Genomic DNA, 17,209 nt, shown 5'->3' with positions numbered 1-17,209 from the left:
TTTTTTTGGAGGATCAGGATTTTGTTAAGGTTGGCCTCGGATGTTGAGCCCCAAGAAATTAATCCATATCGAATGTGAGATTCCACCATCGCGTAGTAGGCTGTTTTGGCTAATTCCGGGCCTCACATCCACATCATTCTTTTGACTACACATATCCCAGATGAGAGTTTCTTGGTCAGTGCATTAATATGATCTCCCCAGGAAAGGTCAGCATCAATTGTGAGCCCCAGTAGTTTTGTCTTTTGTTCTGTTGAAATATTGGGAATATCTGGTATTTGTTCATGTCTTCTGCTAAAATTGATATGTGTGGTTTTGGATGGATTGATAGCTAAGTCGTTTTGAAGACAGTATTGGAGTGCTTTGTCTGTAGATGATAAAATGCTAGTTACTAATTCATGTGATGTGTCATTTGCAAATAGAAGAGTTGTATCGTCTGCGTACATTATAGTCTCTACATTGTCATCATTGATAAAAACAGAAAAGTCGTTTGTGAAAAGAATAAATAAAAAGGGGCCCAGTACTGAGCCTTGAGGCACTCCTCTTCTCACTGGCAGTGGCTTTGATCTGTATACACATTTTTTTCCATTCAGATTTTGTTGAATTTCAGTAATTTGTGTGCGATCTTTCAGGTAGCTAGCCACCCAATCTTTTGCTAGGCCGTCAATACCTAAAGCCAAGAGTTTTCTCAGGATGAGGTCATGACCCAAGCAATCGAAGGCTTTGCTGTAGTCAAGTAGAATAGCTGAGACATGTTTGCCATCTTCCAGGTTGTCTGTGATTTTTTCAAGTAAATTGGTAACAGCTGTGGTGGTGGATCTACCTTTGAGAAATCCATGTTGATTTTTTGTAATAAGTTCATTTCTTTCCATGTAGTCTAGCATTCTTGACAGAGCAATCTTTTCTATTATTTTTGAGAGTGTTGATATTAGCGAGATAGGGCGGTAATTCTCTGGTTTGATGAGGGATCCTTTCTTGTGTTTTGGATATATTTTAGCAGTTTTTAAAGCAGAGGGGAATTGTCCTGAACTAAATGATTTGTTTATTATGCTGACTAATGGAGGTGCTAGTTGTTTGGCACAGTGTTTTACGACCTTTGATGGAACCTCGTCTACTCCACAAGATAACTTAGATTTTAGTGAGGATATTGTTGCAATGACTTCCTTTGTGTTAGTAGGTTTTAAAAATAGTAATCGGGTATCACTTTGTGGGAGGGTAATTTGGTGAGTTATTATTGTGTTTTTAAATTGTTCGCGATTGTTTTCCAATGTGGAAGCTGCTATTTTCGAAAAATATTTATTAAAGTGTTCAGCCACAAGAACAGGGTTATCCTCTATTTTGCCATCCATCTCCAACTGCATATTTGCTTCACCTTTTTGTTTATTTTGTTTCTCCGAGTTGATTGTGTCCCAGATGGCTTTACTCTTGTTGTCAGCCTGATTAATATATTCTGCTGTTATGCTTCGTTTGAGATTTCGGAGTTTAAGGTCGTAGGTTTTCTTTTTTTCTGTCATTGCTATTTTGTCATCATTATTTCCAGTTAGTTCATATCTGTGTAAGGCAGTTAGAAAGTCTTCTTTTAGAATTTTTAGTCTACAGTAATTGATAGTCTAAATTGTTTTAGCTTATCTAATGTACTCAAATTTAGATTTATCCCAAAACCTCTGGTGTGGTGATCTCTTCAATCACATTCATTCCCTCGCCAAGACAAGCTCTAGTTACGCCACTCCACACACTCATACGTATGGATGCACATTCTATGGGGGTTTTCAAGTTTTGACATCTCTATTGGGGTCACATCTTCTCTCTGAGGTTGTTTCAAGGTCTCCTATATTTTCATAACAATACAAAAATATTACAGATTTAAAAAATGCCTAATTATCTTTATTAAACATTTTTGCAGTTTTTTACTATAAAGTCAAGTACTAGGTGATCTATGAAGAAATGGAGAAATAGTTTTACCTAGATTTCAGATCCTGTAACATAAGTTGAAATATTTTAGGTGCTATTATTGGAACACAAGCTATGTTTGATTATACTATTTTAGCCATAAAAGTGAACAAACCAAATTTTGACACTACCAATTTTGTAGTTTTTGAGAAAATCAGTATAAAATGTAAAAAATTTAGAATCAAAGCACATATTTTATATTTAAACCATATGAATTGTTTTACTTTAGGAATAAAAATATAAAATCATGGGCTAAAACTTGTAGAACATTTATTTTAATGTAGTATGGTGTAAATGAAGTATACATAAAATGAAAACTGAATATATATATATATATATATATATATATATATATATATATATATATATAAAACAGTGCAAATCTAAATATATTTGAAAACAATTACACTAAATGTAGAGAATAACATTTCTAGTAAAAGTGAAAATGTATTGATCAAATTTCATCCAAATTTCTGCTGGTTTGCAGACTGTGCGTGTTGCTTTTCTGAGACACGTGACGCCTCACGGGAATTTATTTTACCTTGTCAACGTTTCCCTTCATCCATCCCATATGCTCCCCATATATTTGAGGTTGACCAGTAGAGAGAGCTTGACAGCTCTCACTCTGCCTCTGTAATAAAGACATTTTTCATTTCATCTGAAAAATCCAACAGTTTAAGGCCTGGTGATCTAGATGGCCAGTGTAAAGGATCTCCCTGACCATTCTACTTATTTAGGAACTTGTGATTGAAATAGGTGGAAACAATATTAGAAAAATGTGGTGTGGCATCATCGTGTTGGAAATGCATCCATAGTCACGTTACAAGAGGAACATCTTCAAGGAATGTCAGGAATTCTTCTTGAGGATATTGTAAGTATGCCTGACCAATTAAAAGCTCTTGGAAACAGTCCTATCAACTGATCATAAATAGTCCCACATATCACATCAATACTAGATTGCTGTTGAAATTTAAGTTTGAGTTTTGTATTAAGATTACACTTCCGCCCAACAAACAATTGATTTCATAAGTTGTTTATGTCATCACAGGTAAATTGTGGCCCATTGGTAATAAAATGTATTGTAAGAAATACAATGGGCAAGAGCCTCCTGTATGCAGATTCTGTATTTATTTTGTTTATGGCTAGGATAAGGACTTTTCTTATTAAATGTCAACCAAACTTTCTTTTGTGTAACTCCAAACTTTCAAAAAATTACGTCTTTTACAAATATCTGGACTAAGTTGAGCAGCAGCTGCTTTTATCTACATTATAACTGGTTTGAGATGATCAAACTGTATATTTATATGGAAATCCTATCTTTAATAACATACAGAATGCCATCTAGTACTTCTTGAATTTTAAATTCTTCAACAAGTGTATTATTTCCAATTTTTTTAAGGTCGTACCGCTGCCTTCACACAGACTGTAAATAAACCCCATATTGGCATAGTCTTCAATTGAGAATGGCCATTTTTGCTTCAATGATTCCACCAACCCGAGACAAATTGTCTGAACACTAGATAACTACTTGTAATGCCAAACTATATGAACCGAACAATATGTAAATGGATTGAAAGTCAATTGCAAATTTTCAAACTAATCCAAATATTTCAAAATCCAAAACCATTTATTATTGGACAGTTAGATCCAAAACCATGTATTATTAATAAGTTTCTGCTAAACATGTATTATGGTATGTTCTATGTTCCGATCTAAACTGAATTCATAAAATTTTTAACACAACCTGAACCATACTTTTTTTAATACAATTTAGAGACACTTTTATGCGTTTATTACAAAAGTAACAGAGATAATTTATTTTTGGTAAATGTAAAGGTCTTAAACCATTATTCTGTAGGCTGCTGTAAATAAAAGATAATTTAATTTAACATTTATTCACAGCCTGTATACTCTATTTACACCATTTTACTCAATATTAAATTTTCTTCAAGTTTTAGTCAATATTATATCTGTTTATTCTTTAAATTAATAAATTATTGTAAGCTAAATGTTAATTTTTTTTCTCCATTTTAACTGGTTTTTTCAAGAACTAAATAAGTTACAGTTATAATAAATAGTTCATTCAAATTTTCAGGTAAAATATCATAAGAAGTCATATGGCTATGTCTTTAATAGTGCCTGATATATTTCATTTCATTCTTATTTGATAGAAAGAGCTGAAATCCCATTAATGAAGAGTTTCTGATTTAAGGGTTCACCAAACATTTCTTTATTTCACAAGAACAAGCTTGCATAATTTCTTAAATTCTTTGTAGATTATCCATAATCCTGTAAATGTTACATTTCATATAAGTTCAAAAATTCATCAAATAATCAAATCATATAGAACTAATAAATAAAATGTATAGTTGTCATAAAATATCTTAAATTGCACTATCATATACATCCTAATAAAAACTAAATGTGAGTTGATAAAAATACTTACTTTGATTTTTATTTATGTCTGAAATAAATCCAATAATTTTGTTTTGTTATTTTTATTTACCAATTCATTTTCAATAGGTTCTCTTTTGAAGAATCCATAATTTCCATACATTTACAATTATTGCAAAGTTATTTTCAACATTTCAGTAATTATATTAACAATTCAGTTTAAAAATAATTATATATTGTGTTTATTTTTTATTTTCAGTCTCTCCAGGTTTGAGCTGTTTATTATCAGAAATATAAAAAATAACCAATGTGTTAATAATTAAAAATATTAAAAGACTTCCTTTGCACATTTATTACTCAAGAATATTATCCATTACACTGAAAATTATTTACTCCAAATAATATTTATATATTTTTATAAAACACTAAAAAGACACATGAGTTTTGTTAATCTTGTACTTTTCTTTTAAAAAGACTAAAAATAATGTACACATTTGTCTTTATTAGAAAACATTAACTGTTCTCTATGAATTAAAAATGTTTGCTTCAAATATTTCTTTTGCATTTAATTGATGTATAACGTATTAATATTTATATCATAAACTTTTGATTTTAAATTAAAATATTATGATACATTGTGTATGATTGTGAATAGTAAAATAAATGTTACATGTAACATCTAAGTTTGTAATATATATATTTATTAAAAACCCTCTGGAGGTTCCAGTTATCAAAAATTAGGCATAAATCTTGATTACAAAAAGAATCTCAAAAGATTAAAGTTTATGCAATATTATTTGCATCTGTATAAAATTCTTTATTTATTTTTATTCAAATTTTCATGTTTGAGACAAGATTATCATTACAATTACAAAAATATTGATAAAACATCAATTTTTATAATATTATTGAATAAGTATTAAAATCAAATTATTATACTTATTGACAATTTTAAAATCAGGTTAAAACATCATTTGATAGCAATGCCATTGATGAACTTTATGATTTCTGTAAACTAGTTAAGATTAAGATATAATTAGATATGAATTTTGTTATTCCGTTGTAATTCATTGTGGGATACTATTTACAATTGATGAATGCTAAAAGTATGTTTTCAATTTGATTTTTCTTTGTCATGGTATCTTCAATTTGGTTAGATTTATGAAACTTTAATGTTTTATATAATTTGAAGTAATTTACTGTAATGCTTTTTATTACATTTTATTGGATGTTAATGAATGGAGTATTTTATTAAATATACTTTGAATCTGAATTTGTTTATAAATTCGAGAAAAAATAATAATCTTGAGCACTTAAAGTGAGTTACTTTAATTTTAAATCCAGTTTTCTGATAGTTTATTGTGATATATATTTGATTTAACTACAATGAAAACCAAAACTGAATAGTAGTAATTTTCAAGTTCCACAAGATTGAAAAATTGATTCAGGATGAAGCTAGTTGGAATGTAAGTTATTCAAGAATATCCATTGCATTGTATTTGTAGTATTTGCTAGATTCTTCCCACAATTTTCTGGCGAAGATATTTGATGTTTTAAATGAAAAATAATTTACATTTACCATTGACATGTTGACTGCGGCAGATGCCATAGTGTGCGTGCTGTGGTGTTAGACTGCTTCATATCACTCAGTAGAGCCACAGTGAAGGTGATAAAGGAATTGACTTGTTTATTTATGATTTTTATTGAACCATGCTCGAAAGAATACCTAAATTTGTATAACTATTTAGTCCAAGCAATTAAATTTTCAAATGATCATCGTAGGGTATACAATGAGTTATATCTCATTACAATAGTCAGAAATAAAATACTAAAAGTATGTCTTATATACAAGTTTTTAGTTCTATAGTATCTTAAATTTGGTCAGATATATAATAACTTCAAATTATATGGTTTTATATAATTTAAAATAATGTACTGTAATGTTTTTAATTATATTTTATTGTATGATTGTTATTTTTTAAATATAGGTTGTGTCGATTATTATTATATTCTTTTATTAAAAATTTGAAAATGATTTTGAAACCAGTTCAAACGATTTCTAAAAAGTGACTTTTATGATAAATACTCAACACATTTAAGCTCCTTACAAAAAATTAAGTTTTCTTTAACAAAATGTGTATGTTACGTTGATTTAAAAGTTATCTTTGGTAGTGTTTAAAATATTTTTAGCAATCAACATATAACTCTTGGCTTTGGTTACATTATGTAGAAAGACAAAAATGAATCTCTTATCTTATCTCTTATGTCAGTGTAGTACAGAAATATAAAAAATAAATAAAACTCTCTTAACTCAGTTTTGTTGTAAAAAAAATTGAATGTATAATCTGTTATATGTTATGTTAAACTATTTTATGTTGTGTTTTGTGTATCCTCTGTCAACCCTTTATTCCTTAATAGCTAGTGTAATAAAAGAAAATCCAAACTATGGTAAGAGCCAGACTTGAGAATATAAATATATTAATCCTGTCCTATATAATATTTCAGTAGTTCACACAACTTTATTTTGTATGTTTATGTATTTTGTGTATATGCGTATTAGGTGTTTAATGTCTAGCAATTACGTTGTTGTTTACCTGATAACTAACATTTAGTTAGTTCATTTAATTGTCTTATCAATTTATAACCAAATTCTTTTCAATTTAAGGGAGTACAAACTTTCCTACTGTAAACATTACTGTTACTCGGAAAACTAAATAATTTTCTTATTTTATTTATTGCATTTAAAAACAAAAGTTTTACATTTCATAAATACAAGATAACCCATTTTATACTCAAATTACTTTGGCTGTCTAATTTCAGAACAGTGGAGTTATAAAACATATAAAACAAACAAAAAGTGTTGTTCCATTTATTCTTCAAGGAAGGAATTATGTTATAATTGATTTTATGACCGATGATTTGAGATTTTACAAAAAATATTAAAGTTTGCTGTGTTTTTCAACAAAAAGATTTGTTTATTACAATCTTCTAACACTAAACATGGGGTTTAAATAATTCATAGAAGTTTTTATAATTCTTAAGCAGACATAAAAATTGAATTTGTACTTGTTTACAGGGTTTAAATTCAATGACAGTTTAAATTATATAAGGAACGTTATGGGAGGTTATTTACAAAACTGTTCATAATCAAGAGACACGTTCAAGTTTGTAAACTTTATAAAAAAGTTTACTCTCTTGTCAAAACATATTTCTCAGTGAATGTAATTATTTTATCAAAAAATATAAAATATATTTGGTTTAAAACATTTGTATGCAAATCAAAAATATGTAACTCGAATATGTCTGAACTGTGACTTTTGAGTCACTGTCAGAGCTTAAGAGTGTGTGTGGGCAGTTCACACACTTATCAGTTCACACTAAGCTCTGATACTGGTTGAAAGCTCACACAGTTGAGAGTATTCATATATTAAACTTACCATTAGTTTAAATATGCAAGTGGATGTTCTCAAAATAAATTAATAAAAATGCCTTCATGTACAAGCATTTCTCTGTTCTTTTAGTGTTTTTCAAAAAAACAAATCAGGAATAACCATAAACTAATACTACATACTAAATAACAAGTAAAATATGATAAATAAATCCTTAACTAACTTATAAATAAATAAAAATCTACTTGTTCATTTAAAATGTATTAATAAAACCTGTATAAAGAATTTCAAACTAACGGTAATTGTCAACAATTTAAGAATTCTCGAAGTCTTAAGTGTAATTTAACAATTTTTAATCTTATTGAGTTAATAATTTTTAATTCATAATTAAAAATTTTCTTCAGACTTTGTTATAAAGTGCAAGAATGTTTTCATTTCTTACTAAAATAATTATATTCACTAAAAAAACTTTTAAATAGACCTGTCATACATAATATTGTAACGTTATAAAATTTGTGTAGGTATTTCTTACTTATAAAACTATAGATTGGTGTATGTCTTCCAAAAATGATACTTAAATAAGCTAAACCGCCTAGTTTTGAAAAAGTGTCTACATAATTATTTTAAGCATATTATTTAGAAACCTTATTTATTTGGATTTTAAAATACCTTTCCTGTGGGACTGTACTGTAGCAGATAACAATCTGTGTACTGATGCCGTACTGTGTCTACCATAGTTAATGTGTTAAGTGTGTTTTTCAGTGCTAGAAGGACACAATAAGTGATTTTTAATTTAAAAAATAAAACTTATTTTGTGATAACACTTTCTTAACTGTAAAGTTTGATGGGTAAACAAATGCTCTTTCAAATGCAATGTGGCATGTATCCATTTAATCTTTTATAAAGTGCTTCAGCTGGTATTGAGATTATTTAAGAATATTTTCCAACAGGAACAGATAAATTAATGAAATCACTTAGAGAGATTTTGGTTATAAACTATGTTTACACATACAATTATAAACTTTTTAATAAAAAGATTTTAATAAGTAGCATATAATTTTTTTTTAACTGTGAAAGACTGCAATTTAATCCGAGTATGGTTAATACCATGTTTACTTAAATCCAACATACAAAAAAAAATTAACGTACTAATTTCAGTATCGATGCTAAGTGAGAAATTCTCAAACGCTTATGTGTAATTTAGCAATTTTTAATGCTATTGAGTTAATCATATTAATTGGTTAATTGAAATTTAGTCTTTAGATTACAGTTATCTGTGATTCCACAATTAATAAAACACCACTTTTAGTTACCATACCGACGTACTATTCCTAAACATATCAGAGAACCAGTTTTTTAGTAGTTTTTAAAACTATAAAATTACTTGAATAAAATTGTATAACAAATACTTATTCTGGCTGCTTTCTAGGATTATTTTAATTTCTTCTAAATTTTATTCATTTGTTTTTAAATAAGAATATTGTAATGTGCCTTCTCATGTGGTTGATTTTTATTTCCAGGGGAAGTTCTATAAATGTAATGATGGATCAAAGATGTCCAAAGAAGAATGCCGGTAAGTTGAAATTGTATTCTCCAGGTCTTAAAAGTACCGTCTTCTATCTACAGGAATCGGTACAGTGTTGTATTGCGTTTTAAACATACTTGTTCCAGTTGTATTTTAAATTATAGTAAGTTAAAAAATAATATGTGATGAAATAAATGTGGGAAATTTTATGCCTACCATGTCAAAACAGCTTATATTTGTACTTCATGATTTCAGTATAATATCAATAATCTGCCTGCTAAGTTTTTGATCGGTTTTGTCATTTGCAATCAATGTGTATCTATCTGTTGGACACACATTGTTACCATCAGTAAACTATTACAGGACAGTCTCATGACAGGGCATGCTAGTAAAGTTCAGTAAGTTCAGTAATGTCAATTCTTGGAAGGTCTTTCTACATCAGAGACTTTTTATTTTCCTATACAATAATTTAGCAATGATTGGAATTGACAGTGAATTGCATTCTGTGTAAAATTCTCGTTATGTTGACATGACATTGAAGCTTTTCTGAAATATAGTAATGTTAGACAAATGTGAGTTTATAAGTCTAGAGTTAAGCTATTAATCCATTTCCATTAATTATATACATATTTTATGTACACATCATGATTCATGCGTAGGTAAACCAATGATCAGACTAAAAAAGAAAGTTAAGTAAATTAATGATAATGAGTCCTTGCAGAATTAAGTGGAAACAATAATTATGCTATAAGACCTGCATGATTTATTATATATGAAGTTCACATAATTTTACTTGTGAACACTAGTAACAACAGTACAAGTAATTATGTTATAATGTGTTTTGTGAACAGCAAAATCATTTTAAGCCATTAGAGTTATAAAATCAAAACCACTCCCTGTCAAAGTCTAATCCTGAGTACTTAGATAATTCCTTTCTTCAAAAACTATACCAATGACTATTATGTTAGAACTGACTTTAACTATAATTTTAAACCTGGAAAATATGGCTCATTGTATTTATACTATTTAATATTCCTATTTTTAGCTAAAGGATTTGTTTAGAGTATTTGTGCAAGTTCCATTCAAGATATAATGATAATTGAAGTTGGCTTACATTTTGAAGGCTTAAAAACAAACTAACCAGTTGTAATGTAAACTGTATACCAATATTAGAAGTATGTCACAATTTTTTTAAATTTTGCAACCTTTCTAAAATATAATGTCTTGTTTTTCTAACACATAATACTGTAACTTATAAATAATTATGTTTGCTTTTCAACTACCTTCTAACCAACATGAGAGTAAAAACTCCATAAAGTAGTTTAAAAATACTTTATTTAAATTCCTAGTGGGCAAATGTTTATATCAAATGTATGGCTTCATTTGAAATGTTAATAAATTAGTGTAGCATACTGTTAAGTGTAAAAGTTGCTATGGATTTTTTGTCCAAATATTATATCATACAAAGGGTGTTATAGCATTTAATAGTTTGAATTAGAATTAAATTAAAAAAACCGTTTTAACAATTTTGATTTAATTGCACTAGTATATCATGACCCATGGTTAAAGAAGCAGTCTTTTTAAATCAGAACTATCTTGGCTCTGATTAAAATTGTTGAAAAAATTCTCCTTTAAGGTAAAGTTTAGTATTTTTCTCAAAAACTTAATTTATAAATCCAACAAAAAAACTATTTTAGTACCAAAGAGGTATGCTATTAGTGACCTCGGAAATCTTTGGAAAAGTTCAAATGATTTCAACCACTCTTAAACTTTGTACTCACTCACTCATAAGATATTTCGTGTTATAATTCTCTTAAGCAACATTGATACAATCTAGTCATAATTGCCACACTCTAAATGAAAGTCTGCATGGTTACTGATTGCTTGTGATCACAAGATCCAATATCACTGGATTTAGTGTTGTAATGTTGAGATGAAGCCAATCTTAATATTAGTTATATTTATTCATTCTTTTAGTGTATAAGATCATCCTAGTCACTTCACTCATTAATTGAATCCCAAGAACAACACCTATAATAAGCAAAACAGTATTCAAACTAATATTACTGTTTATATCTAACATGACAATATAGCAAGTCTTTTTAATTTATCTCTGTTTGCATAAATATACTATGAGGAACTTAACTTTTATGAATTCCTATATTATTTTTAAAAATGGTGAGAATGAAAAATCAAACTAATAACACTGTGATTAAAAACCAGGCCATTTCATGGGTACATCAACAGGGTGCAAAAACACTACAAATTTACAAGTTATAAGTTTCACTACTTATAAAGTTTTACATTTCTAAATGAGTTACTAAGATTTCTTATGATGTTCTTTACGTATGAATTCAGTTTGTTTTATAAGTAGTAAGTAGACAGAACCCAAATTATACTTGTACTCATACTCTTATTTCTTTCAGTAAATTTTTTGAATAACTAACGCTCAAATCAAACATAATTTAGAATTAGGGAACATAAAAATGTATGTAAAAATTAATATAACACATAAATTAAATACTTGTATATAGTTTTCTTTATGTAACATGAAAAATATTGTTATGAGTTATCAACTTGGGGTAGGTATTTGAAAATTTCAGGATCTTAAGTATTGCATAAGTTTGACCTATTCCCTGTTTATATAAAGACATATTCGTGTATTAAAATATTTGTTGAAAAGAGAACCAAGAAATGTTTGAAAAAAATTATATTTACATAACAAAATTGTTTTTTTTTATTTTTATAACTTTTTGTCGTAAAATATGTAAGTTTTGGTGTTTAGATTGAATTAGTTAGTTTGATGAGTCAGCCAGTATTACTCTTTAAATTCAAAATTTGGATGTAAAACTATAAATTCTAATGCAGAGATGATGTAAACAATCTGATCGAAAAACAGCATAACAAATTCTTGTTGTATGTAATTAATTTAAGAAGCCCGAAACTTGTAGACAATAGCAAAATCATCACAAACTAACTCATATTTTGTCTTTCAAAAAGATAATTTTTAAAATACATACTCATCATGGTTCTAACCATCATAAAATAATTAAATCCATTCTAAATATATGTTAAGAAACCATTAGCATTCTACTATCACAGATCATACTCCTCTATTGTAGATTAAATAATTAATGAAATTAATAATGAATATTAATTGTACAGTCATTGACTTATGTAGCATGGTTATCTTAAATCATCAGGCACATAAACTATAATGTATGCTAGAATAGGCTAGTATGATTTATATAGGCTAGATGCTATTCAATATCCATGCTACATGATTAACTCAATCAATCCTTAATGCCCAGCTTATTGCATGTACAGTAGTTACATTAGAAAGCCTTAATGTTGCATGAACAAAGTAGTGGCAGCATTTTAATTTTTCTATGAAAAATTGCTTAGACTTTGTATGCAAAGTGTTATATTATAAATAAGAAAATTTCCTGAATACTATTTAATTTAATTTTGTTACGATTACATCAAGAATTAAACACTAAAAAATTATACAGGATCACTGATCCCAACTCAATTACCATAATTTAAAAATTCTAATAAATTAAAAATCTTTTAAACTCTTTAGAAAGTGTCTGTTATCTCTACCTCAGTGATGACAATATCACATATCATGCATTTCATTAAATTTATAAATAGGTTCACACAGAGAGTATTATTGTCAGTTGGACTGCTAACTTTTCTACCACGATTGTCACTTATACCACTCCGTAAAATATCAAATTCAAACCATTCGCAAAATAAGTTTTTGTGTGTTTATATTTACGTAACTGTTAAGTGAAATAACATAGTACACAATCTTTGCAACAAGTTAAGCTCGGCTGTTTTCTTTCTGAGATTTTATGTTACTTCTGTCTCCCTATAAACTGTTAAACTCGGTTATTTCTAGAATCCTCACTGTCTTTTATGGGATTTTGTTTTTTTTTTTTTTGGAGGGGGAGGGTATACAACCAAATACTGCTCAAATAGAAGATATCACTAACATAAGAGAATATTTTGAGTCATCAAGAGATTATTGCTATATAAAGCACCTTAGAGATTGTTTTACCATTACTGTTGTGTTAATGATGTTTTATTAGTTTTTCAAACTTTTCACCACATATCAACCACCACACCAATATCAGATTTGGACAGATGCATTATAAACAAATATTAATTTCTTTTTTTCATATCAAGGAAAAATGTTAATCTGGAACCTGGTGTTATATTAAATGATAGAATTTATACATCTTGTTTTAATTTCTATCAACATTAACTTAAGAACATCTTAGAACATTTTGTTAAGCATTAACAGTGGGTTTGCGTATAGTTTTAGATTTAGGACCTGTTGTAAAACCTGTAACAATTTAATTATATTATTATATATTTTTAATGGGTTTGCACCTTTGCTATAAGTTGGTGATAAATTATGAGGGGATAGAAAAAACAGGAATTTCCATTTTTGGGATGTTTTTAGGTCTTCCAGCGATTTTTGTTTTACTTCCTCCACGGTAGCAAAACGCTTTCCTTTCATGTCTCTTTTGAGTCTGGGGAACAAAAAGAAGTCACACAGTGCTAGATCCGGTGAGTAGGGAGGATGGACAATCGGTGTCATGTCGTTTTTGGTCAAAAGCTGCAACAAGGAGAGGGTGCTGTGAGGCGGCGCATTGTTGTGATGGAAGAACCAGTCGATTGTGTGCCAAAGATCTGCTCTTTTCTTCGAAATACTCTCCCTTAGTCTCTTCAAAACCTCCAGGTATAAACTCTGGTTGACAGTTTGACCCAGTGGAACGAACTCCAAGTGCACAAAACCTCTGCAATCGAAAAATCAAATGAGCATTGTCTTGATTTTTTATTTCACTTGGCGAGTTTTTTTGAGACAAGGAGAGCCAGCTGTCTTGATTGCTGCTTTGTTTCAGGATCATATCCATAGCACTATGATTCATCACCAGTAATAACCTTGAAAAAAAATTCCGGGTCCTCTTTGAGCTGATTTTGCAGCTCAAAACATGCCTGAAGTCAACGCCCCCTTTGCTTGTCTGTGAAATGGCGAGGGGAAAATTTGGCTGGAACCATTTTTATGTGCAAATCTTCAGATAAAATCCTATGAATTGAACTCCAGGACACTCCAGCCAACTCATAAAGTTGATCAATTTTTCTGCTGCGATCTTTATGAACAATAGCATTGATTTTGTTAACATTTTCATCAATTCTTGATGTTGAAGGCTGTCCTGAATGGAGTTGGTCTTCAATTTATATTTATCCAATTTAAAAAAGAGAAAACCACTTGTAAACTCGTGTGTTACTTAAGGCAGCTTCCCCATATGCAGTCTTGAGCATTACAATAGTTCCTGCGGCAGATTTTCCTAGCAGGAAACAAAATTTCAGAGCAGCGCCTTGCTCTTGAGAAGCCCAATTCTCGTTACTTTTTGGTCCCCCCTCGTACATCAAAAATATTGTTAGGTATTCTTAGTCAATAATAATAAAAGAACTTACAGGAGTACAATGTGGTAGAGTATATTCTGAGAGCTTTATTGCCAATTCAGAAACACCTCAAGGTTCCAATTTGAGTCGTCTTATTTTCTTCTTCTTTATTAACATAACATTTAGACTAAACTGTGATGTCCAGCTCTATGCTGATGATCTTTTTTTTGATCGTGGCAGTAGACCATTTAGCTGTACAATCAACCATTAACTCAAAATGTCTATATCTTGGGTTGAAATCAACTACATGCACTTGAACCTCAATAAAATGGTAGTTAATACTGTACATGTACTCATGAAACCAATCCCTTCTTCTTTTTTGGCTATGAGCATTAGAATTAAGAAAAAATAAATATTGCAGGATCTTGGTGTTTTCATAGATTTCAAGTTGAACTTCTCTGAACATGTAGAGAGTAGAAAGGACCTTGGCTCTTGTGATAGCCAACATTTTCAACAACAAAGATTTTATTGTTTGATGCTTTCTAAATTCTCGATCAGAAGCATTAAATCATTTTCTAAAGTCGGAACCAATGTTACACAGATATAACAATTGAAACTGTGCAGAGAATATTCTTCTGGGTAGCCTGGAAGTTCTCTGAGCTGGTCAGAATAGATGCAGAAAAGATGCTTTGATTTCTGCTTTTTGAACTCATTGTTCTGGGTTAGACAAGTTGTTTTTTCTAGAGATTTTTTGCATAGATTAAATAGGATTACTAGGATTTTTATCTATAGGGTTAAATTTGTTTAGGTACATTTACTTAACACTTGTACTCAAACTTGTAAGAAGAATGAAACAATGTTCAACATCAAATTATATTACCAACCAACAGTTAGAAACTAAACCAACCAATATCATCATTTGCTCAACCCATTATTTGTGATTTAAAGAAAAAGTTAGTTCTAAATATTGATTAATACTTTTATAATTTATGCTTTTTATTTTGATTCTTGAGGTACCATGTGTTTTGATATTTTTGACTAAGGATTTATTAAACATGAGCTATAATAATGACATTATACATAGTGTTAACTAAAGCATGTTTCTAAAATGCTTGTTAATTTTAAAATATTTAAGAAATGAGTAGCCATGTTAAAATGTAATTCATTATATGTATTGTGCCTTGTTTCTATAGTAATTACGCACAAAGACCCTACTTAGCACAGTCAGAAAATAACTTTATTTACTGTATATTCATTTTCTTACAGTACATATTATGAAATTATTTTAAAAACTAAAAATAAAAATTTTAAATTTGTAATAAGTTTTCAGACAATATCTTTCATTAATTTGTAATTCTTATCATTGTGATTTGGGTTTCAGAGGCCATTTTCTCACTTTTGCCGATGGAGACATCAATAAACCATCAATAGAAAAAAGAGAATGGGAACGAAACAGATTTCACTTTGATGATGTGGCGGAAGCAATGCTCACTTTATTCACAGTTTCTACATTTGAAGGCTGGCCTGGGTGAGTACAAGAGATAATTTAATGGTTTATAGTATCTGTGTTATATAAGAAGGGTGGATACAGTTTTTGTCATCTATATTCTTATACACACAGTCCAGTGATTTATAACACTCTTAGATAAAATCATTTATAAAACAAATCATTCTAAAACAATGTTGTGTGAAATAAACACCAACTTATAACAAAAGATTTAACTCTGAAATGGTTTTGCTTGGTTTCTTAGTAACAGTGTTATTCTGGTATAAGGCAGTGTATATAATTATTTTATTCAGTCCCAGTTCAGTATATTCAAGAAATTCAGAGAAAAAGAGAAAAATACAAAAGAATAGTTACACATTTATTTAAAAGACAGTCAAGATCCTGAAATATTCTAAATGTAAATCTAAAAAACTAGATAAACTAAATGTTGAGAAAATTAAAATATTAAATAAAAAACTGATCAAAATTTCAACTGTGTCACTAAAGTATAAATTTTACAAACATGTGAAGTTTCCATATTTATTTATTTATTTGTTTTGTTAGAGGTCACAATTTTGAACTTGTATTGTTTAAATGAGCAAGAAACAAGGCAGGAAGCATGTTTAGATAATATTATAACCAACCTTAATGAATTAAACATAGTATGTTAAATAGTGGAACCTAATTTGTCTGATCATGCTGGTGTGTCTGCAATATTTCTTAAATGGGGTGTTGTTAAAATTAACAAAAAGATTCATTTTTATTGAAAAGAACTCTTTCTGCTAATTAAATTTTAATCTTTAAGGAACTATTGTCACATTTTAACTGGTCACAACTTGGGATGCACACCAATATTGACTGAGCTTTCAACTATTTTTTTATTTATTTTGACAACCTCTCTTGAAGAATGCTGCAAAACTAGGAAAATAAAAAAGAATGTTAAAGGTAAAAAAATCACATGGTTTACACCAGAGTTAAGAAAAATTAGAGATTTCTTTGTTATTTTGTATGATAGGTTTTTAGTAGTTGGAGAAAATGAGCAAATGCATA

The 17,209-nt window shown here is 28.9% G+C and overlaps 1 protein-coding gene across 22 annotated transcripts in view; it reads left to right on the top strand.

The window, feature by feature from the left end:
* The window catches only part of LOC124369221 (muscle calcium channel subunit alpha-1-like), a 413,179-nt gene that overhangs the window by 295,947 nt on the left and 100,023 nt on the right, over window positions 1-17,209 (top strand). For all 22 annotated transcript variants that reach the window (XM_046827077.1, XM_046827074.1, XM_046827072.1 and 19 more), the window contains 2 exons: window positions 9,251-9,303; window positions 16,055-16,201. In XM_046827077.1, the coding sequence (XP_046683033.1) occupies window positions 9,251-9,303; window positions 16,055-16,201 (200 nt within the window). The remainder of the gene's footprint in view (window positions 1-9,250; window positions 9,304-16,054; window positions 16,202-17,209) is intronic.

The sequence above is a fragment of the Homalodisca vitripennis genome, chromosome X (assembly GCF_021130785.1).
Source record: "Homalodisca vitripennis isolate AUS2020 chromosome X, UT_GWSS_2.1, whole genome shotgun sequence".
NCBI classification, from domain to species: Eukaryota; Metazoa; Arthropoda; class Insecta; order Hemiptera; family Cicadellidae; genus Homalodisca; species Homalodisca vitripennis.
Note: the sequence above shows the minus strand (reverse complement) of the source record. Positions and strands in the feature narration are given on the sequence as shown.